We start from the raw sequence: 26,798 nt of genomic DNA, 5'->3' as shown, positions 1-26,798 counted from the left end.
AATAGGTATTAATGGGGCCGAGGCCATGTGTTAGTGAGCTGTGTGAGCCATGGAGGTTTGTTCTGTCTTAGGCTGAAAAAAAGGCCTTGTTTCTTTCTTTTCTTTTTTTTTGAGACCTGGTCTTGCTCTGTTGCCCAGGCCAGAGTGCAGTGGTGGATCTTGGTTCACTGCAACCTCTGCCTCCCAAATAGCTGGAACTGTAGGCACGAACCACCATGCCTGACTACTTTTTGTATTTTTTTTGTAGAGACAGGGTTTCTCGAGTTGCCCAGAGCTGTCTTGAACTACTGAGCTTAAGCAATCTGCCTTCCTGGGCCTCTCAAAGTGCTGGGATTACAGGCTTGAGCTATGGTGCTTGGCCATTTTTTTTTTCCTTTTCGAGACGGAGTCTCGCTCTGTCGCCCAGGCTGGAGTTCAGTGGCGTGATCTCAGCTCATTGTAACCTCCGCCTCCCAGGTTCAAGCGATTCTCTTGCTTCAGCCTCCTGAGTAGCTGGGACTGCAGGCGCCTGCCACAACACCCGGCTAATTTTTTGTATTTTTAGTAGAGATGGGGTTTGAATGTGTTAGCCAGGATGGTCTTGATCTCCTGACCTCATGATCTGCCCACCTTGGCCTCCCAAAGTGCTGGGATTATAGGTGTAAGCCACCATGCCCAGCTTTCTTTCTTTTTTTTTGTTTTCTTTTTGAGACAGGATCTTGCCGTGTTGCCCAGGCTGGAGTGCAGTGTTCTGATCATGGCTCACTGCAGCCTTGACCTCCTGAGCCCAAGTGATCCTCCTACCTCAGCCTCCCAAGTAGCTGGAACACATTACAGGTGTGTGCCACCACGTCCGGCTAATTTTTACATTTTTTGTAGAGATGGTTCTCCCGGCCGGTTGCCTGTAATCTCAGCACTTTGAGATGCCGAAGTGGGTGGATCACTTGACGTTAGGAATTTGAGACAAGCCTAGCCAACATGGCAAAACCCCATCTCTACTAAAAATACAAAAATTAGTTGGGCATGGTGGCACATGCCTGTAGTCTCAGCTACTTGGGAGGTTGAGACCTGAGAATTGCTTGAACCTGGGAAGTGGAGGTTGCAGTGAACTGAGATCGTGCCACTGCACTCCAGCCTGGGTGATGGAGTGAGACTCTGTCTCAAAAAAAAAAAAGAGATGGTTCCTCCTTTGTTGCGCATGCTGCTCTTGAACTCCTGGGCTCAAGCGATCCTCCCACCTTGGCCTTCTAAAGTGCTGGGATTAGGCCAGGCGTGGTGGTTCTTGCTTATAATTCCAGCTAGTCGAGAGACTGAGGCACAATATTTGCTTGAACCTGGGAGGCAGAGGTTGCAGTGAGCCGAGATCACGCCACTGCACTCCAGCCAGGGCGACACAGCAAGACTGTCTCAAAAAAAAAGAAAAGTGTAAGGATTATAGGTGTGAGCCACTGCACCTGACTCTATATGTGTGTGTGTGTGTATATTTTTTTTATTTACGTTTGGGTTTGTGGTTTTTTTGTTTGTTTGTTTGTTTTTGTTTTGTTTTTTTTTAGGCAGAGTCTCTGACCCAGGCTATAGTGCGTTGGCGTGATCAGGGCTTACTGCAGCCTTGACCTCTTGGGCTCAAGTGATCCTCCCACCTTAGTCTCCTAAGTATCTGTAGCCCAGGCTGGAGTGCGGTGGCACAATCTCGGCTTGGCTCATTGCAACCCCCGCCTCCCTGGTTTGAGTGATTCTCCTGCCTCAGCCTTCTAAGTAGCTGAAACTACAGATGTGTGTCATCACACCCAGCTAATTTTGGTATTTTTTAATTAATTTATTTTTTTGAGATGGAGTTTCACTCTTGTTGCCCAGGCTGGAGTGCAATGGTGCGATCTCAGCTCACTGCAACCTCTGCCTCCCGGGTTCAAGCGATTTTCCTGCCTCAGCCTCCTGAGTAGCTGGGATTACAGGCATGCGCCACCACACCCAGCTAATTTTGTATTTTTAGTAGAGACGGGGTGTCTCCACGTTGATCAGGCTGTTCTCGAACTCCCAACCTCAGGTGATCTGCCTGCCTCGGCCTCCCAAAGCGTTGGGATTACAGACATGAGCCACCATGCCCAGCCTGTGGCTAATTTTTGTATTTTTGTAGAGATGGGGTTTTTCCATGTTGCCTAGGCTGGTCTCGAACTCCTGCGGTTGAGTGATCTACCCGCCTCGGCCTCCCAGAGTGCTGGGATTACAGGCGTGAGCCACCACATATATTTCTTTTTCTTTCTTTTTTTTTTTTTGAGACAGAGTCTCACTTTGTCGCCCAGGCTAGAGTGCAGTGGTGCGATCTTGGCTCACTGCAACCTCCACCTCCCGGGTTCAAGTGAGTCTCCTGCCTCAGCCCCTGCGAATAGCTGGGATTACAGGTGTGCACTACCACGCCCAGCTAATTTTTTGTATTTTTAGTAGGTTTAGTAGGGGTTTCACCATGTTGGCCAGGCTGTTCTCAAACTCCTGACCTCAGATGATCCACCAGCTTCAGAAGCCTCCCAAAGTGCTGGGATTACAGGCGTGAGCCACCGCATCCAACCCGTATATTTCTTTTTTAAAATTACTGTTTGGCTAGGCACAGTGGCTTTGGGAGGCTAGAGCAGGAGGATTGCTCGAGGCCAGGAATTAGAAACCGGCTTGGCTGGCTGGGCGCAGTGGCTCACGCCTGTAATCCCAGCACTTTGGGAGGCCAAGGCGGGCAGATCATGAGGTCAGGAGATCAAGACCATCCTGGCTAACACAGTGAAACCTCGTCTCTACTAAAAATACAAAAAATTAGCTGGGTGTGGTGACACACGTCTGTAGTCCCAGCTACTTGGGAGGCTGAGGCAGGAGAACGGCGTGAACCCGGAAGGCGGAGCGTGCGGTAAGCCAAGATTGCGCCACTGCACTCCAGCCTGGGCGACAGAGCGAGACTCCCATCTCAAAAAAAAAAAAAAAAAAAGAAACCAGCTTGGCCAACATAGTGAGAACCCTTCTCTCCAAAGGAAAAAACTAAAAATATATCTGGAAGTTGTAGCGTGCCCCTGTAGTCCCAGCTACTCAGGAGGCCGAGGTAGGAGGGTCGCTTTGATTGCTGCTGTACTCCAGTCTGGGCAACAGAGTGAGACCCTGTCTTAAAAACAGAAAACAAAATTATTTATTTGTGTATTAAAGATGAGATCTCGCTGTGTTACCCAAGCTAGTCTCAAACTCCTGGGTTCAAGCAGACCTCCTGCTTTTGTCTCCTGAGTAACTGGGACTGTAAGTGTGCACCACCATGCCCAGCTAACTTTTTGTTTTTTTGTAGAGATGGGGTCTTAACTGTTGCCCAGGCAGATTTTGAACTCCTGGGCTCAAGCAGTCCTCTCACCGCAGCCTCTCAAAATGTTGGGATTACAGGCGTGATCCACCATGCCCAACCCAAAGCCTTATTTCTTTTTTTTTCTTTTTGAGATGGAGTCTCGCTCTGTCGCCTAGGCTGGAGTGCAGTGGCACAATCTCGGCTCACTGCAAGCTCCGCCTCCTGGGTTCACACCATTCTCCTGCCTCAGCCTCCTGAGTAGCTGGGACTACAGGCGCCTGCCACCATGCCTGGCTAATTTTTTGTATTTTTAGTAGAGACGGGGTTTCACTGTGTTAGCCAGGATGATCTCAATCTCCTGACCTCGTGATCTGCCTGCCTTAGTCTCCCAAAGTGCTGGGATTACAGGCATGAGCCACCATGCCTGGCTGCCTTATTTCTTGAAACTGTTTCTCGATTCTTTACTCTTGGTCCTAGAAAAACTTGGCCAAAGAATGTGAATAGATCTTGGAAAATTCACCAAGTCTTTGGGAAAAGTCTCCAAGTCTTTGGGCAAATCCAGAGATCTCTCAGGCATTCCATCAGCAATGCATGGTCCTTGGTGACTCTCTGGTGACCCCTAACGGTATAGTTGGGGCAAATGATCACATAGCATTTACTTTACATTTTTTGTTTCTGAAACATGTAAAACCCCCACATTAACAATCATCTTCCCTGGGAACAAACTGGTTATGACTGAAATATGTAATTTGCTATAAATGCTTGCTTCCTGTATATGTGTGTACACTAGAACCAAAGGGTTTTCCATACCTTTTTGCTCATAGATTTTTTTTACATTGTTCTCCAGCACTTGTGTGTGTATGAACGGAACATGTCTTTCCTGATATAATACTTAACCCTTACTGTTTACAAAATCCTGTTTTTGGCCGGGCGCGGTGGCTCACGCTTGTAATCCCAGCACTTTGGGAGGCCGAGGCGGGCGGATCACGAGGTCAGGAGATCGAGACCACGGTGAAACCCCGTCTCTACTAAAAATGCAAAAAATTAGCCGGGCGTGGTGGCGGGCGCCTGTAGTCCCAGCTACTCGGAGAGGCTGAGGCAGGAGAATGGCGTGAACCCGGGAGGCGGAGCTTGCAGTGAGCCGAGATTGCGCCACTGCACTCCAGCCTGGGCGACAGAGCAAGACTCTGTCTCAAAAAAAAAAAAAAAATTCCTGTTTTCTATCTTACTATTTCAATACTGTTCATAATGCACTACATGATTTCATGGCTTAGTAACAGGCTGCAGCCTGCTATCGAGAACTCCCACTGTAGGGTATCCCCAGCAAGCTATGCCAGATGTGAGGGTACAGGCCCCGGAGTCACTGACTGGGCCAGTCCTGATTCGGACATTCACTGCTTGGTCTCCTTCTCCTCTCACATTAAAGTGGGGGCAGCTAGACATAGTGGCACATGCTTGTAGTCCCCCCTACTCGGGAAGCTGAGGCAGGATGGCGGCTTGAGGACAAGAGTTCAGGTCCAACCTGGGCAATATAATGAGACCCTGTCTTTAAAAAATAAATAAATAAAATTTTTAAAAAACAAAGTGGGGATAGTAGCGTGCCCTCAAAGGTTTGCCATGAGAGTTGAACAGGGTAATGACTGTAAAGGGCTTAGCATGGCGCTGGGAACATAGTAAGTACTCAATAAGAGAAGGTGTGAGGGGTCAGGACATGAGCCTGGCTCTCCGGGTGGCTGTATTGGAGCCTAAAATGTATATTCAGAAAAGATACAGAAAATGTATGTTGGGGAAGATGCACATCCACAGGGGACCAGTGGGCAGGTGTAGGTGAGTGGTTCCCTGAGGAGCTGGGGAATGCTTTTGGCCTTGAAGGACTGTTTGGCTGGAAATCAGTGGGAAGGATGTTCTTTGTTTTTTTTTGAGAGGGAGTTTTGCTCTGTCGCCCAGGCTGGAATGCAATGGCGATCTCGGCTCACTGCAACCTCTGCCTCCTGGGTTCAAGCAATTCTCCTGCCTCAGCCTCCCAAGTAGCTGGGATTATAGGCTCCCACCACTACGCCCGGCTAATTTTTCTATTTTTGGTAGAGATGGGGTTTCGCCATGTTGGCCAAGCTTGTCTCAAACTCCTGACCTCAGGTGATTTGCCCTCCTCGACCTCCCAAAGTACTGCAGTTAACAGACATGAGCCACCGTACCTGGCCAGGATGTTCTTAAAGGTGGAAGAAAGGGCCAGGAGTTTGAGACCAGCCTGGGCAACATTGTGAAACCCCCATCTCTACCAAAAATATAAAAATTAGCTGGGCGTGGTGGCCCATGCCCTTAGTCCCAGCTACTTGGGAGGCTGAGGTGGGAGGATCACTTGAGCCCAAGAGGTTAAGGCTACAGTGAGCCATGATCACACCACTGCACCCACGTGACAGATTGAGAATCTGTCTCGGGGGAAAAAAAAGAAAAGAGGCAAAGTGGGCACAGCGTGGGGGAGGCAGGAGATGGGGGAAGTGGGCGAAGTGCTGCTCTTCTGGGGTTGGAAACCCAGACTCAGGAGGTGGGGTTCAGGCTCTGGAGCGCTCTGAGCATGGAGGTAATCTGCTGGAAGGGACATTTCGGAAGCTCAGTTTTGTGGCCCTGTATCTCATGCTGAAGCAGAGGCTGTGGGTTTAGGAGGCAGAGGCCCAGGCAGCTGTGGTGTAAGCGAATGCATTTGTGGTGGGAGGGTCCTGGGCAGGAAGGCAGCGTGCATGGGACCTCATGTTGGGCAGCTCACATCAGGAGCTGGGGGGCATTGCTGTCACCCCAAGCTGAGGGTTGAAATCCAAGAGTCTGATCTTGTGATTTACAGATCTCTCTCACATAAGAGGAGCAACAGGAAAGCACGTGAGAAAGGCCTGCAGCACTGAGTGCTTAGGGCTAAGGTGACAGTACTGCTCTTAGAGACCCTGACAGTCTCAGCAGGGCACGAGCACAGAAATCCTCTGGGTATTAGAGATAGACGCCCACCAAAGCACAGGGCGTCATCCCACGGTCACCCTGATGAGCCCGGTGTCTCCCTCTGTTAGGTGATGCTGTGTAACCCCATCTGCGGTGTCAGCTATGCCCTGACAGTGTGGCGATTCTTCCGTGATCGAACAGAAGAAGAAGAAATCTCACTAATTCACTTTTTTGGAGAGGAGTACCTGGAGTATAAGAAGAGGGTGCCCACGGGCCTGCCTTTCATAAAAGGGGTCAAGGTGGACCTGTGACGGGCAGTGGCTCGGTGACCTTGGGGCCTCTGACCCTGTGCAGCCTGGGACAAAACTGTTTCCGGTTGGCCGCTGCAACATGGATTTTCTTAATCGTTTTATGTCATTAGTCACTCTTCTGGAATGTCACTCAAGACCACGCGGTCAGAAGGCCTGAGGACCCAAGGCCCCACTGGAGCAGTCTGTCCTTATGCCGAATGAAGGCGGAACATGGTGAATGACGAGTAAGAGGCAAATCACAGCAATATTCCACAGCGCCCTCCAGAGTTACCTGGGGAGGACCGAGGCCACACGCCACTGCCCCCGAGGCCAGAGTGTAAGTAAGGGTTAACCAGGACTCCCTGGGAGAGATGGACTCTGTCCTCAGTAACACTCCACATCAGAAAGGGGTAGCAGGTACCCCTTTTTATCAGCAGTAAAAATGCATTTACAACCTTTCATTTAACCGAAAAACACAAACCGCTTTAACCTCTTTATTTCTGTCCCCCACTGCATGAACATCTATACAATTTTAAAAATACTTCCTCATAGGATGCTTTGGCCCTTCATCTATTTAATCATAGCTACATATCTATTTTTTATAAGTAGCAGTACACATTCAAAGGGGTATTCCTAGCTCAACGCCTGGTGTTCTAGCTCAACTTTATCCTGCAGCAAGTAAGCCAGACGATTTGGCTCAGTGGCTTTGTGTGACCGTGGCCCCAGGCCAAGGGCATCATGGTCCTGGCCGGCTTTCCCGGGGGTCTCAGCTCCTGTTGTCAGTGACAGGCGGCTCAAAGGAGCGTCAGTTTCTTTTGATCCAAGAAGTGCTTACTGAATGCCTGCCCTGTGCATGGCCTTAAACATTGAGAAGTGCTGCTCTCCGTTTATTTCGGATTTGATTCTCATTTTACCATAGCTTATATTCTCAATTTCAATGTCAGTCTCAGAACTCTTGTTTTCTGTGTTCTGTTCTCAAAATTACGTTGTCCCTCATGTCATTTCAAACTGTTTTCCAAAGGGATTTGAGCATATACAACTACAAATCCAAGCAGATTGACTCTCAAAAATAATCTTAAATACTGCAAATAGTCCCAACTAAGATTCAGTCAATATGTTTGTTTTGCAAGTTTGGGAGAGTAGTTGGCTTTGAGTCACACATCGAAGCTTTAGGAGGTGAGACACTGGCTTCATTCTGGACTAGACAGGAACTTGGCCTCAGCGTGAGATCCTGCCATGCAGTGTTGGCGGTGGCACTGATGAAGTGTGAATGTGAAGGCGGCGTCGGCGCGGGGCCAGAGCACCACTCTGCTGCCCCACCACGCAGCTTGTGAGGAGCCACTAAACCTTTCCGTGCCTAGACCTCCCCATCTGTGGAATGGGGTCAATACCACCTACCTCACAGGGGTGTTGTGAGGACTGAGAAGAACAATGTCAAATGTTTTTAATACTCAGATGTGGGGGCGACATCAATGAAATCTGTACTGTATGAAAGCTACACAAAAATGGGCAGACATTTGGTTGTGTCAGATACCTAAAATGTATGTTCAGAAAAGCATTTTATCAACTCAGAAATATGACTTATTTCTAGATTTCATGGCTTAATGAATTTTTTCATTGTTATATATACCAAAGAGGCTTACGGGTTCATTGATTACTAGTATGACAGCTGCTGGTTTGAAACCAGACAGACAGCCGGGCGCAGTGGCTCACGCCTGTAATCCCAGCAATTTGGGAGGCCAAGGCAGGCGGATCATGAGGTCAGGAGTTCGAGACCAGCCTGGCCAACATGATAAAACCCCGTCTCTACTAAAAATACAAAAAAATATAGCTGGGCGTGCTGGCGGGTGCCTGTAATCCCAGCTACTCAGGAGGCTGAGACAGGAGAATCCTTTGAACCCGGGAGGCGGAGGTTGCAGTGAGTCGAGATTGGGCCATTGCACTTAAGCCTGGGCAACAGGGCGAGACTCCGTCTCAAAAAAAAAAAAAAAAAACCAGACAGACTGGCCCATCGGCCCTCACGACATGCGTGCAGTGGGACTCTAGCCAAGGCGGTGGCCAAGCCATCATTACAATTTTTCTGGAGTAAATGATCCACGGTGGGACATCAACTGGCACTTACTCTGTTTGGGAAGTTGAGTTGAATCATTTCTAAACTTGTCCTTTAGACCACACCTAGGGCAGCAAATTCTGCTTCCTAGAACTGCGAACTGGGAGAGGATGTAGTTAGATTCTGGCAGCCTGCCCCGGCTCTTTGAGGGAAAAGTTCTTTCTCCTGCTCTAAGTAGGGCGGGCCCAGCCTCCATTCCCATTGGGAGCCACGACGTTGTCCTGTTGATAGGTCTAGGGCAGCTGTTGGCAGCTGCTGGCCTTGTGGATGGTAAGCTGGTGGTGTTGGCATTTAATGCCATCCTCCATCTGCCAGAGGCCCAGGAAGCCCACCTTCACACCAGGCCCACCAGCTGGAAGGAGCCCAGGAGGCAGGTCGTAGGGTTTCACGGTGAAATGCTGCCTGACACCAGGGAAAAATTGACGTATTCTGCTTTGGAGAGGGGTAGGGATGGTGAGAGAACATTCCCACCCTCTTTATAATCCCAGAGCAGAAGTCAGCAATTACTTAGGGATAAAAGATGAACTCCATTTTTTTTTTCAAGACAGTCTTACTCTGTGGCCCAGGCTGGAGGCTAGAGTGCAGTGGCACCATTTCGGCTCACCGCAACCTCCGCCTCCCGGGTTCAAGCGATTCTCCTGCCTCAGCCTCCCGAGTAGCTGGGATTACAGGCGTGGGCCACCATGCCCGGCTAATTTTTTTGTATTTTTAGTAGAGACAGGGTTTCACCATATTGGCCAGGCTGGTCTCGAACTCCTGACCTCAAGTGATCCACCCTCCTCGGCCCCTCAAAGTGCTGGGATTACAGGCGTAAGCCACCACACCCAGCCAAGATGAACTCCTTAAAGGCAGGATTTGGTGATTGACTTCTTTTTAGTTCCGTGATCTTGAGATTATTTTTAGCTTTATAAATTTAGCAGTGGCAGGGCCCGTGGAGAATCAGGTTAATGAGGTAAAGGCTTTCTGGGTATCTGCTGCCAAGGCCACGTCACCAATTTTCTCCATTTAAAAAACTGTCGAGATTTATTTTCCCATTGCAGGTTTTAAAGTGGAGATTCTGGAGTGGAAAATAGGTACTGCTCAGAATAAAGCTACTTGGAAACAGCATGAAGTGAAGGCTTTCGTGAGGGCTTGCAGGCCGCTGCTGAGTGGCAGTTTACAGAAGAGGTCGCAGGGTGAGCCTCTTAGCAGGACAGAAAACAGAAGGCAGCAGCGCACCTGCCACCCCTTTGTTGGTGCAAGCTGCTCCTTGAACCTAAAAAGTAGGCTTTATTCATCCCTTCTGTTCACTTACCAACCTGGGGGATTGATATGACCGGGGAAAACGCTCCTAAACAGGAAGCTGCATTGGCCGATCAGGCTTGGTACGATCTCGGCTATAGCTGGCTGCTAGGAGTACCCCCACGATAGGTACAGCACACCACTGTCCCTTCGCTGCACTTTCTTCCTGCCTTAGGTAGTTGGGCTTGCCCGCCATAGTTTGCTTTTGTAGTGGTTTGGCAAGGTTAGAAGACCTCGGCCTCTCTGTCGTGCTGGGAAGTGCTTATTCTCTGGGCCACTGCTGCAGAAGCCATGGCACTTGTCATGGGTTTGGAAGACCCAGCCATCTGCAGTAGAGGCGGCCTATCCCATTACAAGGAGAGGAACTTAACAGAGTAATTATTCTACTCTTCTTTTTACATAAATGTTTACTTAAATATTCTAAATTGGATTTTCTTTCACAGATACTGATTATTCTTCCCAGTTCTTAAATAAAACTGCACTTGATTTCACTCAACCACAGTGTGATTGTGTGGGATGTGAAACTCTGAGGTCACTCCTGGGTAAGAAGCGTCTTAAGCCTTCAGCCTCAAACCACGTGTGTTTTGCCTCCTCAATTTCTTTCTGAATTCCTACCTCTAACCAGTTGTAATGATAATTCTTTTTGCCCTGCAGGCCACCACGTAGGTTTGTAAGGCCCTGGAATGGGAGCCTCAGTGCCCTGAAGTAGCAGGTGCAGGGGCAGTGGACGTCGATGTGAGTGATGTGTTATGTGTTGAATGTGCTGCCATGTTAGCACATAGACCCATTTGCTGTTAATCATTGAATCAAGCTGAATATTTGCTTAAATGTGACTATCTGGGCATCATTTTGCCACAAAAACTTTTAAAATTTTCGGTCACATGGGTTGCTTTTTAAAAAGCATTTATTAAGCTCCTCTAAATGAAAAGGGTACTGTGGAGAAATGGAAAACTGGGAAAAAACTACTAGAAAAAAGGTTGCTGCCACCCAGTGCTTTGCTATCAACGGAAGGCGGACTCAGGAAGGCTGCAGGAGTTTGGGAAAGCAGCGAAGCTGAGACCGAGACCATCTGCCACATAAGCTGGCCAGGTGCTAACCCCTGGCTTTAGGAGCTCTGCCCTTGCTGGAAAGGGAGAGAGGCTGGAGCAAAGGTTCCTCATCCTTCCATGAGTCACTGCTCAGATTACTGGGTGGAACTTTTCAGTAGCACCAGGTTAACAGTGGGACTGTAATTCCGGAGGTACTGGATTCCTTCGCGATAGGGCAGGTGCTACTCAGTGGTGGAGTCTTGGTACGTAAAACTGGCATACCTGACAGACCACACTCTGCCCAGCACAGGGCCTGGCACACAGATGCTCGGTGCGTACGTGTGGAACTAGCGAGGGATTTCTTGCTGGATTGTCACTCCCTGATGTTTTCCATGTGGACTGGGAGTCATCCCAAGCTACTGTGACAAGGATGAAGACTTCATGCCATGCAAACACGGGGAAAATCAAAAGTGCCCAAGCCAAAGGATCTGAAATTATGGCCTGTCAGAGCTTCTGGGTTTTACTATTGAGAAATGATTACCTTTTAAAGAAATAACTGGCCTGGCACGGTGGCTCACCCCTGTAATCCCAGCATTTTGGGAGGCCGAGGTTGTCGCATCACCTGAGGTTGGGAGTTCGAGACCAGCCTCACCAACATGGAGAAACCCCCTCTACTAAAGATACAAAAAATTAGCCGGGTGTGGTGGCGCATGCCTGTAATCCCAGCTACTCGGGAGGCTGAGGCAGGAGAATCACTTGAACCCGGGAGATGGAGGTTGCGGTGAGCCAGAGATTGCGCCATTGCAGCCTGGGCAACAAAGAGTGAAATTCTGTCTTTAAAAAAAAAAACATTGGCCAGGCACGGTGACTCACCCCTGTAATCCCAGCACTTTGGGAGGCTGAGGCAGGTGGATCACCTGAGGTCTGGAGTTTGAGACCAGCCTGGCCAACATGGTGAAACCCCATCTCTACTAAAAATACAAAAAAATTAGCCAGGCGTGGTGGCAGGCGCCTGTAATTCCAGCTACTTGGGAGGCTGAGACAGGAGAATCGCTTGAACCCAGGAGGCAGAGGTTGCGGTAAGCCGAGATTGCACCATTACACTCCTGCCTGGGCAACAAAGAGCGAAACTCCATCTCAAAAAATAAACCATCATGGGAACAACCTTCTCTCCAGTGTCCCAGTCTTGTGCCTGCTCTAAGAGCCTGACCCTGGGGACTGGTCCCATTTGCTAAGTCGGGTGTTCCCTCCATGTGGGGACATCGCCCCCATTTTTCTGTTTGGATCTGTGATGATCCTTATTTTTCAGTAGAGGCTCTTCCGAGAGGCTGTTCGGAGCCCAGCTGTTTCCTTTAGGTTCTGATGTCTTCTCTCTCTTTTCCGGGACACTTGCTGGATTATTCCTAAAGGGACAGCCTCATGTAAGCCCAGCCCACTCCCCCATTTCACCGTATCCCTGCACTAAAATCCACTCGGGCCAAAGCTCTCAGAATGGAATGTCTTCCTGGAAGGCCTGAGTGAGTGAGAACCAGGAAGGCTCTGTCTCCGAAAGGGTCTTGTCTACTTTTGAGTAGGAGCCCGTCCCCAGGGGATGGCTGTGAGTTGCTGAACCATCAGGCTGTGCCAGTGGTTTCTGGTGACATTGCATTTTGAATTTGGAAGCATCTGAGCTAATAAATGACGGCTGTGCAGGGGAGGCTGGGGCCAGACTGCTCTGTCACCAGCCACGCTGTGACTCTGGCCACTTAGCAACCCTCTGCACACCCCTAGGCTCTTCCGGTTCTGATTCTACAGTGCTGTCCTCTGCCCTGTGACTGAGTACGTTTTCCTGAAAGCAAAATACACAAAGATCAGCCTGTGACTGTGTCGTAGGTGTTACTGCACAGCCGTCTCTTCCTCTGGCAGGTATTGGGGCGCACGCTGTGGCTGCGGGGAACAGTCCTCGGTCACTTTCTCATTTCAGTGACCCGAGTCCCCTAGCATAAGCACGTGCAGCTCCCAGTGGTGAAAGTGGATGCAGGCAGCAGCCACGGCTGTTTATAATGGTAAAACGGGGTCTTGTCTATCAAAGTAACACCTGTTTTATCTATGAGGTCACTTTAAGTTACTCATCTGGGCTGAGAGCCTCTCTGACCCCTTGTTTTACAAAGAGGCCCAGCCAGGGCCCCAGAGCTGGGGCCAAAGGGGAAAAGCCTGGAGTTTCCTTTGTCCTGTTGGCCTCAGAAGCCACATCGCGTGCACACTCTCCAGTGGAGAGACTTGCTTTACCTGGCTGAGGCCGCGCTGTTCCTGCTGTCGTTGTGCGTGTTTTGTAGACTCTCTGACTGCTCATCCACGGGTGCCTGAAACCTGGCAAGAGAGTGGGCACCAGAATCTCAAGGGAACAGAGCCAGCTGCTGCATGGCCTTAAGCTCAGAAACCTCAGAACCAAACTCTGCCACCACTCAGGCACCCACCTAGCGTTTCATTCTTTTGCTCCTCAAATATTTACTAAGTTCCAGTGGTTGGCAAGGGCCAGGCCTGCATAGTGTGCAGGAGAGGCCAGGCCCTGCCATCATGGAAGCCGTGTGCTGGTCGGGGCAGACACGCTGAGGGAGGGAAGGGTGTGTGGTGCAGGGCGCCAGGCAGACCTGCTTTAATCCAGGTGGAGTGGGGAAGGCCTCTGCTGACATTCATCCAAGCTGGGGCCCGACTGAGGGTCTGTGACTACTCCAGTCAGAAGCCCAGAAGTTGGACCAGTCTAGCTTTTTTGGGGAACTGAAAGGGCACTGTGACCAGGGTGTTATGAGGGGCGGACACGGTCACAGGTACACAGGGAAGGTCCCCAAGAGAGCTGTCCAGCCCCGCTGTGATGGGAATTGTAGGCTTCTAAAGGACTCCTGGCTTCATGGCGGCTGGAGGGGTAGGAGGGTTGGCCATGATGATTTGGATTCAGGGGAGCAACAGAGACCAAAGCGGGTAGATTGAGGCAGGGACAGTAGAGCCAGCAGGACTTGGGGGTGGGTTGGAAATGAAGTGGGTGAAAGGAATCCAGGCTTTCTCCCAGGCTTTTCACCTGAGTGAATGTGGTGCTATTCACTGAGATGGGGAGATGGGAAATGCATGTCTGCTGGAGGACGTCCAGCATTCTGGCCACCGCTGAACTCGCGGTGCCTGTAGACATCCAGGTAGGGCTGTCCAGGAAGGGGGGCAGTGGGAGATGAGTCTGGAGCTCTGGTGAGCACTGTGCTGAAGCAGGAGCTGGGGGGCTGCATCATGATGGGGTTTTAAAGCCAGGGACTGGATGAGGTCTCCCAAGGAGCGTAGGCTGTAGAGAATGCCTAAGGCTGATCCCTGGGGAAAAACATATCTGGGCACTGAGCTGAGGAGGCAGAGCCAGCCAGAGACCAGGAAGGAATGGCTGGAGGCTGGTGGGAGCATGGGAGTGCGGGGCTGTCAGCAACGAGAGAAGGCGTACTGAAGACTAACATGGCTAGGCATGGTCACGCCTATAATCCCAGCATTTTGGAAGGCTGAGGTGGGAGGATCACTTAGCCCAGGAGTTTGAGACCAGCCTTGGCAACATAGCACAACCCCATCTCTACAAAAACTATAAAAATTAGCCGGGCATGGTGGCACATGCCTATAGTCACAGCTACCCAGGAGGCTGAGGTGGGAGGATTGATTGAGCCTGGGAGATCGAGGCTGCAGTGAGCAGTGATTGAGCCACTGCACTCCAGCCTGGACAGCAGAGCAAGACCCTGTCTTTAAAAAATAAATAAATAAATAAAGCCCGGTGTGGTGGCTCACGCCTGTAATCCCAGCACTTTGGGAGGCCAAGGTGGGCGGATCACGAGGTCAGGAGATTGAGACCATCCTGGCTAACATGGTGAAACCCCGTCTCTACTAAAAATTAAAAAAAAAAATCAGCCGGGTGTGGTGGCACATGCCTGTAGTCCCAGCTACTCAGGAGGGCGAGACAGGAGAATTGCTTGAACCCGGCAGGTGGAGGTTGCAGTGAGAGGAGATCGCGCCACTGCACTCCAGCTTGGGCGACAAAGCGAGACTCAGTCTCAGAGAAAAAAAAAAAAAAAAAGATGAATATGGCGATGCTCATGAGTGCTGCTGAGAGGCCAAGGGAGGTGGCCTGGACCTACAGGAGGGCTCGCTGTGACTGGAGCAAAGAGCAGACTTGGTGGATGAATGGACTCGCAGACCTGGAGTGAAGTGGGTCGAGGGAGCAACTGCAGTCATCCACAAAGTGGCTGCTCTGAAGAGGAGCAGAGCCGGCCCCACCTTGCCCCAAACCTCCAAGAGTTGGGCTCCAGCCTCAGCTTATTTCTGCAGAGGCAGAATATGGCTTGATACATTCATGGTGTGAACAAGCCCGTGTGGGTAGCACCCAGGACACTGTCCCCACCCCAGAAGCCCCCTTCATGTCCCCTTCCAGTCTTCCAGGTGACTGCCAAGATCCCTGCCACTCAGCAACAGGTGCTCTCCTGCTGCAGCCGAAGTCTGAGGGGTTAGTTCTGAGAGGGCACCACACACAGACGAGAACTATATTGAAACCAGAAAACCCAGTGTGCATACAGATGCTCCACAGACCTCCCAGGAAGGACTGGAAAGGGATCTAAAACTGACCTTGGGGCATTCCATAAAAGCAAGAGCCCACCCACCCTGATCCCCTCCGAGGAAGTACCACCCTTGTGCTCAGAGCTTCCGATCTGCCTCATGGCTCCAGCGCTGCCCCACTCCCAATGTGAGCAGATACTCAAGGGTGACCTGACATGTGAGAAAAACCTTCAGCCTGGAAGATAGAAACCTACACAAGCTTAGAGGGCGTGGTGGCGCACACCTGTAATCCCAGCTACTCTGGTGGCTGAGGCAGGAGAATCGATTGAACCTGGGAGGTGGAGGCTGCAGTGAGAGCTGAAATGGCGCCATTGCACTCCAGCCTGGGTGACAGAGCGAGACTGTCTCAAACAAAGACCTTCACAAGCAAAAAGCAATTGGGAGGAAACACTTCAGGGAGAAAATTTCCAAAAGGAAAAAATAAACTATTGGCCTCAGAGAGGTAACATATTGTGTCCATGAAACAACAGGATGCCATCAAAAGAAACGGGGTACAGAAAGAGCTGTTGGAAATGCAGAACAAGATAGCAGAAATGAACTACTTAATGGAAGATAAAGAGGCTTGGCATGGTGGCTCACGCCTGTAATCCCAGCACTTTGGGAGGCTGAGGTGGGAGGATCACTTGAGCCCAGGAATTTCAAAACCAGCTTTGGCAATATGGCAAGACCCCATCTCAAAAAAAAAAAAAAAAAAAAAAAGGGCCAGGCGCGGTGGCTCACGCCTGTAATCCCAGCACTTTGGGAGGCTGAGGCGGGCAGATCACCTGAGGTCAGGAGTTCAAGACCAGCCTGACCAACATGGAGAAACCCCGTCTCTACTAAAAATACAAAATTAGCCAGGCGTGGTGGCACATGCCTGTAATCCCACCTACTTGGCAGGCTGAGGCAGGAGAATGGCTTGAACCAAGTAGGCGGAGGTTGTGGTTAGCCAAGATCGTGTCATTGCACTCCAGCCTGGGCAACAAAAGTGAAACTCCATCCAAAAAAAAAAAAAAAGGAAATAGGACAGAAAAGGTGTATTAGATGGCCAGCCCAGGGGAGCCAATATCCAACAATAGGAATTCCAAAAAAGAAAGTGAAGAAATCAACAAATTGAAAAAGAGGCCGGGCGGGGTGGCTCATGCCTATAATCCCAGCACTTTGGGAGGGTGAGGCGGGCAGATCACGAGGTCAGGTGATCAAGACCATCCTGGCCAACATGGTGAAACCCCCGTCTCTACTAAAATACAAAAAATTGGCCAGGTGTGGTGGTGCACATCTGTAGTCCCAGCTACTTGGGAGGCTGAGGCAGGAGAATGGCTTGAACCCAGGGGGCAGAGGTTGCAGTGAGCCGAGATCATGCCACTGCACTCCAGCCTGGTAACAGAGTGAGACTCTGTCTCAAAAAAAAAAAAAAGAAATATTCCAGCCTGGCCAACTTGGCAAAACTCCATCTCTACTAAAAATACAAAAATTAGCCAGGCATGTTGGCACGCACCTGTAATCCCAGCTACTTGGGGGGCTGAGGCAGGAGAATCAGTTGAACCCGGGAGGCGGAGGTTGCAGTGAGCCAAGATCGCGCCACTGCACTTCAGCCTTGGCGACAGAGTGAGACTCCATCTCAAAAAGAAAAAAAAAAATTTGCCAAAACTGAAGACCATGAATTTTCAGATTGAAAGAGTCTGCCAGTATCCAACCTAATGGATGGAAATAGACTCTCACCAAAGTGAAATCTCAGAACACTGGGAGCAAAGAGAAGATTCTACAAGTTTCCACAGAGAATTAGTAGGTCGCATTACAAGGGTTAGGAGTCTGAGTGCCTTTAGACTTCATGAACAACAACCATGGAAACTAGAAGATAAGAGAGCGGGAGAGCGATGCCTTTGAAGGAGAATCTTCCCAATCTAGAATTTCCTACCTAGAATTTGATACCCAGTTAAGCTGTCAAGTGCGAAGCTAGAATGGCGACATTGTCAGACCCATGCCATCCCAAACACGCACCTCCTTTGCACTCTTAAGAAGTTACCAGGAAGTGGGCTCCCCCAAAACCTGACAGGCACTTCACCACAAGGGTGGTGAAGGGAGAGCCCAGGCTCCAGCCATTCCCTAGACCTACAGGGCAACCAGTCTACCCTGGGGCTCAGCGACTCAGAGATGGGAACAGCGAAGACTTGCCACCAAGATCCCTTTGCCACTGGAACCTGAGTACAGTTCTGAGAGAGCCTGGTCAGGACTCTGCACAGACTTGGCTTGTCTTACATTGATGAAGTTCCTGCCCTCTTCTCCACGTCCTGCTGCCTGGATCAGCCCAGCAGGACCCTCGTGACACCCTTAGGAAGTGCCTTCTGCTTTGACCTACTCCTCAGGGTTGGAGGGACCAACTCTGAGCCTAAAAGCAGAAACTCAGAGCAGCCCACTCACTGTGACCACGCTTTTGCAAATGTCCGGCACCTGATCCGCCCAGATACCCCAACTGAACCCTCATGACCTGGCCAGCTGACTTCCCTGAACAGGGTCCTGTGGGTGTGGCACCTTTCCCAGCATTTTTTTTTTTTTGAGACAAGGTCTCACTGTGTCGCCCAGGCTGTAATGCAGTAGTGTGATCTCAGCTCATTGCAATGTCTGCCTCTACCTCCCAGGTTCAAGCGATTCTCGTGCCTCAGCCTCCCCAGTAGCTGGGATTACAGGCATGAGCCACCATTCATGGCTTGATTTTTGTATTTTTAGTAGAGATGGGGGTTCCACCATGTTGGCCAGGCTGGTCTCGAACTGCTGACCTCAGGTGACCGCCCACCTCAGCCTCCCAAAGTGCTAGGATTACAGGCTTGAGCCACCGCACCCAGAACCGATGCACATTCTGAAGAGTCTCAGTGGCCCTGGGAACACCCCTTGGCCTCACCTGGGCTCCAGCCGCTCCTTCACCTTGGCAATGGAGCAGACGTAGGGCGTGATCTGCTTGGTGATGGTGGTCAGGTAGGCATTCTCCTGCCTCAGCTGGAGAAGGTCATGGAGCTGGGCTGTGGGGCCAAGGCCAGAGCATGGGGTCTTAATCCTGAAGCACCTGACTTCAGGTTTTTACTCAAGCCAGGCACCATGTAAATATCCTGACCATTTCCATGATGACCTCTAATTAAAGAGGGAGGCACTTGGTGGGGGCATTGTACTCGATGAATCCTGACCTCACATGCATCATTTGAGGCCAGTTAGCAGCTGGGAGGTACGGTCAAGTGCTAAGGGGAAGTGTGGGGATTTGCATCTGGTTAGTGGCCGACTCTGACTTCCTCCTCTGCTAGCATGTGGGTTAGCTCGGGGACAGGGGGTTCACTCAGCAGCCAACTGCCTGGAACCTTCATAAATCTCCTGCTCATTAGCCACTCGCTGATAGGATTCCTCCCAAATCTGAAAGAGAAAAGCTGGACGTTGGATGTGGTAGTGAGCTGGAATTTACAGTGGTGGCATTGCTATCTCTAGCCACTTGGATCGACAAAGCACCCCCCAGCCAGGTCCACGTGGTTCCAAGCAGCAAAGACTCCCAGGTTCCAGACCCTGCCACATGAGGGTCCCGTGGGGCACAGGCCAGGTCCTCTTTCCCCCCTTACTGTCTTGGGGTAGCCCAGGTGTCCCCTGACAGGTGGGGCTGGAGTTAGAGTCCTTGGGAGGGTTACCTCCTGGAAGACGACCCTCATGCCCTCCAAGGAGGCGTGCTCCGAGGCGATCTGCACATCCAGTTGCAGGGACTTGCGCAGGACGTCTCCCATGATCTCTGCCTTGATGAGCGAGTGGTGCTTGGTGAGGTCTCGGTGCAGATCCTGTACCTGGTCCTTTAGGCTCTGCATCTCCGCCTGCAGGTGCTGCACAGAGGCTGTGTGAGAGCGTGGATCACCCTAGGCTGTTTTTACTGCCAGGGCTTCGGTGGAGGAATGGCTCCCAGGTTCAGCAGCTGGGACAACTCGATTTCCCTGAGCGTACCTTGGTGAGGAGTGGGTTAGGACATTTCCCCCCCCGCAGATCCCTGCCCCCTCACCCGGTAGGAGTCCTCGTAGTGGCGGCAGTGCTCTGTGAAGGGCGTGTTCTCACCCTCTGCCAGCAGCACCTTGGTGCTGATGGACCGGTGCAGCGTGGGCTTTTGGACGGGTGACCCCGACATCTTTCCTACTGGGGAGGGGCAGTGGGGCCCCATCAGCACCTTGGGGCCTAAGCCCCCTGCCAGCCTGGGGAGAGAGCCAGTGTGGATGCAGGGGGGTGGGGAAGTCTGCCCCTCCCCCAGCCTCCCAGGGCCGCCCCCTGGACTGCTCGGGGATCTCACAGCCCTCTCCACCACCTGGAGCACAGCAGGGCCACCAGGAGCTCTGAAAAGCCTGAGGCAAGGCCTCACCCGGACATCCACATCTATTTTCTAAGTCCCTGGAGTGGGTTCCAGGGTGTGGGGCCAAGAGCAAGTCCATCAGAATGCTGCCGGGGCTAGGACCGAGTGAGTGGTGTGTTTGCTTCTATGCTGGACAGAGGAAGCGTAGGCCCAGTCTCTCTTGGTCTTTGGGGCCCCTGGGCACACACATGCTGTTTCAGCATTTCTCCTAACTCATCCCCAGATGAGTCCAGGAATCAGGCCCCCTGACTTCAGGCCACCTAGGTGGCAGTCAGCCCAGCCCCAGGCGCCCCCCCCCAGGGGAGGCTGCAGTGGCGGTTGGTGGCCTGTGGCCTGAGTCCTCCCCTCCTCCTTTAGCTGAGCTCTGAGCCAGGTCTGCCACGGACTTCAGGTCCAGGGCTTCCTGCTCCCCTACTTAGTGGACTCACCCTGGCCATCCCCTGTGCCCAGACACTCTGCTGGGAGGGTGGCGAGCTAAGGACGGAGGAAGGAAGGGTGGCACCTGGCTTTTCCCTGGCGATCTGGCCCCTCAGCGCCCACCCTCCCCCACACCCCAGTATCGGGGACCTTGTGCCTGGCCTCCCCAGTTGCTGCTCACGTGTTGGCACCACTTGCAGCAGCTGCCACCCGACGTGGCCCCAGCAGCAGCAGCGGCTCCAGGCAGCGCGCAAATTCAGCTCGGTGGTCACTGGCAATCTGGGCAGTGGGATGGGGTCATAAGGTGGCCTCCACTGCCCTGCAGGGACCCCACCCTGGCCCACCCAGGCCACTGCACACCTTGCTGCTCTGCAAAGGCCTCAGGTGGTGCGGCCGTGTGACGATGCCCTGCAGCCTCTCCATCAGCTCCTGTGGCAGCGAGGAGGGCCTCAGGCCGGTGGAGGTGTGGCAGCCGGGGGCAGGAAGAGGGGAGATGGAGGCGGAACACATCTGTCTTTGGCACTTGACTTGGTGTCCCTTAGCGGCGCCAGCCCTCTTCTGGGACTCACCCGGACAAACCCCCACCCCATCCCCAAATCCACAGGAGAGGGGGCGGCTGGACTCCAGTGGTCACTCCGCCCCATGGGGGACCAGAGGCTCATGCCCCCTTCCTGGCTTCACTGTCCTTGTAACAGTAGCCCTAACATGTTTGCAGATGATGGAGTTGGGAGGGGGTCAGCCCCGAGACCCCCGGTCCAGGCTCCAGGTGACAGGCTGCCCAGCCCTGAGTTGGTGGCTTTGGTCTGCAGGGTGGGCTCCTGGAGGGGAGGGGGCACCTGCAGGAGCAGAGGAGACTCACATAGCCCAGGTCCAGGAACTCAGCCTTGTTGGCCAAGCTGAGGAAGGAGGAGCAGATGACCAGGTGGACCTGGGGGAGGGGACGCTGCTCAGTGCTGGCCGGGGAGGAGGGACCCACCCGCACCCCCAGCTCTCTGTACCTGCAGGGTGGGCAGCAAGGTGGCCAAGTGAGAGAGCTGCTCCTTGAAGGCCTTGTCCTTCTCCTCGTATTGGCTGGGGGAGGGGGGCTGCCTGGTCTCCAGGGGGCCATGAGCAGGGCCGGGCAGTTCCATTCCCCCCACCAGCTTCGCATGTCCATCCCTGAACCCCTTCTCTGCACCCTGAGCCATGCTGCCCTCCTTAGCTGGGAGGACATTCGGATGTCTTGCTCCTCAGGGTGGGGCAGGGCCTGCCCAGGCTCTGAGCTGAGGGCATGGAGGCCAAGGGGTAAGGGAAGCAAGCCCCCCTCCCCCCAACTCACCTCTGCACAGCCTGCAGCAGCAACGCTTTCCTCTCTGCCAGCCTGTCCTGGGAGAGATGGCGAGCATGCTCTTGATTTTCGCCCCAGCCCTGCCATCTCCCACCATGCCTACCCCCCCGCCCCCGGACCCCAGCCACCTGCTGGTTACGCTAGGTATCTCTCCAACCTACTAGCCCTGCATCCACTGCCTGAGGGCTTGGGTCCCCTCACCTTAAATGTCACCTTCCCAGGGAAGTCTTTCCTGACCACCTCACATCCTCACCACCAGCCTGGGGCAGGCCCTGGTTTCCCCTCTCAGCTCTCCTAGCAACTCCAGGAGAGTGCTTGGTGCAAGGCCTGCTGCCCCACTACACTGGAAATCCAGAAGGGCAAGGGACCAGCCCTGTGTCACCACTTCCCGGCTGGGTCGTTTATCCCCCAACCCCCACCCCTCACCTGCATGCTGCCGAAGAGGGCGTGGATAGCGTCCTCCTCCTCCGCCGCGCTGTGCCGCACCTCCTCCACCATGGCCTGCAGCAGCGCGATGGCCTCCCGCGTGGCCGTCTGCAGGGCCTTCACGGCCTGGGGACAAGGCGTGGTCAGGCTCGCGAGCGCCGCCGCGCGGCCCCGCGCGCCAGGCCCCTGCGCTCACCAGCACCGCCTGCTCCAGCCGCTCGCAGCCCTGCACGTAAGCCGATTCCAGGTCCACGCAGTGCGCCCGGCTCTCTCTGCAGAAGGCGGCGGGTGAGGCCCACTCCGGCCGCCCCCAGCCCCCTCCCCTCGAGCCCCCTCTACGCACCCCTGCATGTCGCGGAAGCAGCGGATGCACAACAGCAACTTCTTGTCGGTTGAGAACAAGAGGTAGGGCTCTGCGTGCAGCGCTGCGGGGGCGGCGGGCGGTGGTGAGGGCTCCGGGCAGTGCCCGCCCCGCCCCCATCCCCAAGTCCCCGGCCCCGCAAGCCTCACTCACTGCACTTCTGGGGCGCGTCGCGGCTTCGCTGACCCAGGGCCACGATGTCGTGGCGCGCAAACATGCGTGCTCGGTGCGTCTCGTCGCGGCAGCGCGCGCACAGGGGCTGTCCGCACGTGTTGCAGAAGTACGTGGTCTCCACGTCCTGCGGGCCGAGCGCGGGCTCAGGAGCGCCAGAGCCCGACCGCGGCCAGCGCGGGAACCGCAGCCGCCGCGTATCACTGCGCGTGTTTGTCCCAGCCGTGGCCGGGTGCGCGGCTAAACGCAGCCCTTTCCAGTAATCCAGGCACTTGGCGCTCTGATATACCCGCTTTACAGATGAGGGCACTGCGGCTAAGAGGCAGGGTGAGTAGGTCCGTGGAGGTGGGTGGGGGACGGGGGGAGAGGGCAGAAGCTGCCTTTATAAAACATTTTACCGAGACCGGGCGCAGTGGCTCACGCCTGTAGTCCCAACAATTTGGGAGGCCGAGGCGGGCGGATCACCTGAGGTCAGGAACTCGAGACCAGCCTGGCCAACATGGCGAAACGCTGTCTCTAATAAAAATACAAAAATTAGCCGGGCATGGTGGCGGGAGCCTGGAGTCCCAGCTCCTCGGGAGGCTAAGGCAGAAGAATCACTTGAACCCGGGAGGCGGAGGTTGCTGTGTGTCAAGTTGGCGCCACTGCACTCCAGCCTGGGCGATAAAGCAAGAATCCGTCTCAAAAAAAAAAAAAAATATATATATATATATATATTTTTTTTAACCTGCAGCAAAAGGGGTGTGAAGGCCTCTCACGGCCCCCTTGGCACACTCAACAGTGGCCAAAAGGTGGTGTACACCCTGGCCATCTGGAGTCACACTTGGGGGCGTGGGGAGGGGAAGAGCAGTGAGGGCTTTAAGGTTCTCCTCTCCAAGCCAGACCCAGGGCTGGGAGTCCAGGGCTTGGCTTGCAGCCCTGGTATGGACACATGCAATGGCTGACATAACAGGCCCTACCTGCAGTCCCTACCTCCTGCTAATCCTCTCTGTACCTCTGGGTCACACATCGCTCAGCAGTTGCCCAGAACGCTGGAGCTTTTGCCCCAGTCGGGCCATCCTCCTGGGATTCCCGATACTTTTCCTGGCCTCCGCAGGCCAGAGTCCCTCGTGCCCTTTACAGCCCAGAGGGAACCGCATGCTGTCCCCACCTCCCCTGGGCTATAGCTGCTTCTATGCCACTTGGGTAGCAGAGGCCCTTCAGGGTCGGCCCAGGCCTGCTAACTGGACTGCTCTTCCTGGGCAGGTCCACAACTCCACCCTGAATTGGGGACCAGTGAGCTCTCCCCAGATCGAATGGCCTTAGCCTCTGCCCACTGTCTGGACACTGGCTCAAGTCCCTTGTTCTGGACCTCAGTCTCCCCACCGGTATAATGGGGTTCACATTCGGGGCCAAGGTGCCCTAGGGAGGTGCTGGAGAATCCACTGCCAGGTCGTCCTCTGAAGATATGCTCAGTGCATGTGCAAGCCTTGGGGACTGTGCAACCTGGTACCCTCTGCTCCTCACCCGCCCTCCCCGCCGCCCCTGCCTGCTCGCTGCACTCCAGGTCACAGTTGGCACAGCGCACCGCCTCCACGCCATCCCCTGAGCTGTCCACCAGGAACTGCAGCAGCCGGTCCACCGGCGGGAGCCCGCTGGGACCCTTCACCACCGTCTGGTGTCTGCAGAGAAGCCCAGGTCACGAGATTCTGACACCCCTTCCCCAAGGCTCCCCACCCCCACCCCTCACATTCCAGGCTGGAGCTAAAAATAGCTGTGTTGGGAGGTGGGGTGCACCACAGCTCTGGGGTCTGCTATAAATATCACAGCCAGTGCTCACCCTGCCCTGGTCCCTACCTTGCCCAGTCCTGGGCACTCCTGCAGACGGTGGGGTTGGTCCCCTAGTATCAAAAGCAGAAGCTGCCCCTCAGCATCTTCTCAAGGCATTGGGCAAATTAGAGCCACTCCTGGATTCCTTGAGCCCACATAACTGTAACTGTGGTTTTGTGGACCTAAGACTTCTAGGACCCCCAAGCGAATGTCCTGACCAGTGCTGGAGCCCCGCCCTTACCCTCTGACTTTTGATGGGAGGTCTTGGGCCAGTAACTGCAATCTCCAGGCCTCAGTTAAGCTGATCTATAAAATGGGCCGAAGCCTGCAACTTCTGGCCAGGAGAGCTAAGGACTGGGTGCAGCATCTCCCAGTCGTTCTGCCTGAAGTTGGAGCCTTACTCTCCTGGCCCCTGGGTCCCAGCTCGGGCAGAGCCAACCTTGGGCCCCGGGGATGGGGTCTGGGGAGTTTTGGGGAACTTTGGGACACTTACTGGCACAGCGGGCAGGTGAGGCGGCCGTCGGTCGCGCGGCCACGCAGGCAGCCGGCACAGAAGTCGTGGAAGCAGTCCAGAAGACACGGGCGCTCGTACTGCACGTGGCACAGCGGGCACACCAGCGGGTGGATGCTCAGGGCATCCAGGGAGCTCGGGCCCTCCAGGGGCCCGAAGATAGCTCCCGACATCTGCAGCGACAGCGCAAGCGGGCGGCTGGGGCACGCACGGAGCCTCGCTTGAGCTCCCGCGGCCCCTCTGCCCGGGCGCCCGCGCCCTCCCTATCGCGCCTGGACCCGACGGAGTGTCCAGAGGTCATGGAGTGGGGAGCCGCTAGGGCCCGGGTTAGGGCTGGGGCCTGGAGCGCCCCGGCGCAGGGAAAACAGGCAATGAGGACTGGCGAGGGGCAGGGCCCTGTACCTACCCGCTAGGCCGCTTTGCTGGGAGCTACCCGTCCTCCGAGCCTCTCTCCCGCCGTCCAGCCCTCCTAGTGCGGCTCCGGGCCGCGCTCTGAGACCCCGCGCGGTCGCTCTGCCGAGGAGTCGCCGGCCCTGGAAGGTCAGGCCCGCACCGGGCGATGGTTCCAACTCTACGCGGGGCCTCCCTCTGCTGTGGCCTCTCCTACCTCTCCTCACTCCCACCCTCGGAATTCCCCGCCGGGTGTCCTCTGGGTGACCCGCAGGCGACGCCCCTTCCGGCATCCACCTTCCCCAGGGTGGCTGCTGCCTTGAGGCGCTGCGGGGCCGAACCGACCTCGGCGCTCGCCATCTGCTTTGCGCGCTGGTTCTGGCCCGGCCACTCCACCCCCAGCCCGCGGGGAGGAGAGGCCAGGACGCCAAGGCTCCAGGGACGGTGCCAGGCAAGGGTGCAAGGATCGAACTAGCCCCTGCCCGGGATGACAGAGTCCCGAGCCCCAAGACCAGAGCGCCGCGCAGAGCGGGGCCGGAGGACCTTGGCTGCGGGGTCTTCAAGGGTAGGCCAGGCGCGGTGGCTCACGCCTGTAATCCAGGCACTTTGGGAGGCCGAGGCGGGCAGATCGCTTGAGGTCAGGAGCTCGAGACCAGCCTGGCCAACATGGCGAAACCCCGTCTCTACTAAAAATACAAAAATTAGCCAGGCGTGATGGCGCCCACCTGTAGTCCCTTCGGGAGGCTGAGGCAGAACTGCTTGAACCCGGGAGGCGGAGGTTGCAGTGAGCCGAGATCGCGCCACTGCACTCCAGCCTGGGCTACGGAGCCAGACTGTCTTTAAAAAAAAAAAAAAAAAAAAAGAGGCAGAGTCCAAACCCCACCCCTATCCCGGCCAATCCCCACTCTTCCATCCCATTTGGGTCTGAACAGGTCATCGCAGCCGCATTTCCTCGGCGGCCAATTGGGGGCGCCAGACAGCAGCGGACGCCCCTCCACCGACTTTCCAGCGCTTGGGAGGCGGAGTGAGACGCCCTGGAATCCCAGCCCTGCCTTTCGTTGGTTGTGAGCTCTTGGCCATGTTACTGACCTCTCAGAGCCTCAGCGCTGGGTTAAAATAGAACTGGTGTCCTGATAATGGGTGAGGCCCCAGTGGAATAACGCACGTGAAATACACATACTGGGCGTCCACTTAATTAAGGCCCCATCCTCATTGCCTGCCAAGTTTCCAAAAGAGGGATGGGTTTGGGTGGGAGGTTGAGAGGGGAGGCTCCCGGCCTTTCCAGCAGTGCCCCGTCTGCCGTCTGGGCCTGGCAGATGCGTGTTGATCCCAGCGTTTTCTCCAGCGTGCCGTCGCTTCCTAGGTCGACGTGATCAGTGAGCTTTCTCCGCCCGTGTTATCCTGAGTGTCCGGAGAGCAGCCCGTTTCTGCCCCTCTTGGGATTACAAAGTCAAGCCTAGAGCCTGACCCACAGTAGTGCCCAATAAAGGCTTAGAAAAAACTCGGA

At 54.1% G+C, this 26,798-nt stretch overlaps 2 protein-coding genes and 1 long non-coding RNA gene across 4 annotated transcripts in view; 2 read left to right on the top strand and 1 right to left on the bottom strand.

Annotated features, from left to right (window-relative positions):
• The window catches only part of ICMT (isoprenylcysteine carboxyl methyltransferase), a 15,146-nt gene extending 4,755 nt beyond the window's left edge, over positions 1 to 10,391 (top strand). Inside the window, exon 5 of the mRNA XM_003281614.3 lies at positions 6,343 to 10,391. Within this exon, the coding sequence (XP_003281662.1) occupies positions 6,343 to 6,525 (183 nt within the window). The 3' untranslated portion in view covers positions 6,526 to 10,391. The remainder of the gene's footprint in view (positions 1 to 6,342) is intronic.
• Positions 10,286 to 25,933, bottom strand: RNF207 (ring finger protein 207). Of its 2 annotated transcripts, XM_030805086.1 has the most exons (17): positions 24,884 to 25,933; positions 24,110 to 24,242; positions 22,564 to 22,708; positions 22,393 to 22,474; positions 22,246 to 22,321; positions 22,050 to 22,175; positions 21,615 to 21,661; positions 21,295 to 21,367; positions 21,156 to 21,224; positions 20,657 to 20,725; positions 20,478 to 20,575; positions 19,538 to 19,724; positions 19,179 to 19,364; positions 18,861 to 18,912; positions 18,413 to 18,530; positions 13,192 to 13,272; positions 10,286 to 12,326 (listed from the first exon to the last, which is right to left on the bottom strand). In XM_030805086.1, the coding sequence occupies exons 1-17, from the start codon at positions 25,072 to 25,074 to the stop codon at positions 12,155 to 12,157; spliced, it is 1,905 nt and encodes a 634-aa protein (XP_030660946.1). In that variant the 5' UTR covers positions 25,075 to 25,933; the 3' UTR covers positions 10,286 to 12,154. The 2 variants fall into 2 exon arrangements, with proteins under 2 accessions (XP_030660946.1, XP_030660945.1); XM_030805085.1 differs by lacking the exons at positions 21,295 to 21,367; positions 22,564 to 22,708; positions 24,110 to 24,242; positions 24,884 to 25,933 and having other exon boundaries at positions 22,050 to 22,549.
• Positions 22,362 to 26,798, top strand: LOC105738047. The gene is made up of 4 exons (XR_004028392.1): positions 22,362 to 22,454; positions 22,842 to 22,908; positions 24,128 to 24,258; positions 26,224 to 26,798. It is a non-coding gene; the product is annotated as an uncharacterized LOC105738047 (long non-coding RNA).

Source organism: Nomascus leucogenys, chromosome 24 (genome assembly GCF_006542625.1).
Source record: "Nomascus leucogenys isolate Asia chromosome 24, Asia_NLE_v1, whole genome shotgun sequence".
Classification (NCBI taxonomy): domain Eukaryota; kingdom Metazoa; phylum Chordata; class Mammalia; order Primates; family Hylobatidae; genus Nomascus; species Nomascus leucogenys.
Note: the sequence above shows the minus strand (reverse complement) of the source record. Positions and strands in the feature narration are given on the sequence as shown.

Coding starts and splice junctions, on each gene's coding strand:
- RNF207 (XM_030805086.1), bottom strand. CDS start 25,074: ATGTCGGGAGCTATCTTCGGGCCCCTGGAGGGCCCGAGCTCCCTGGAT. Junction 22,322..22,392: donor TGCTTCCGCGACATGCAGGG/GTGCGTAGAGGG, acceptor CGCCTTCTGCAG/AGAGAGCCGGGCGCACTGCG. Junction 18,531..18,860: donor TGAGCAGGAGATTTATGAAG/GTTCCAGGCAGT, acceptor TTGGCCCCACAG/CCCAGCTCCATGACCTTCTC.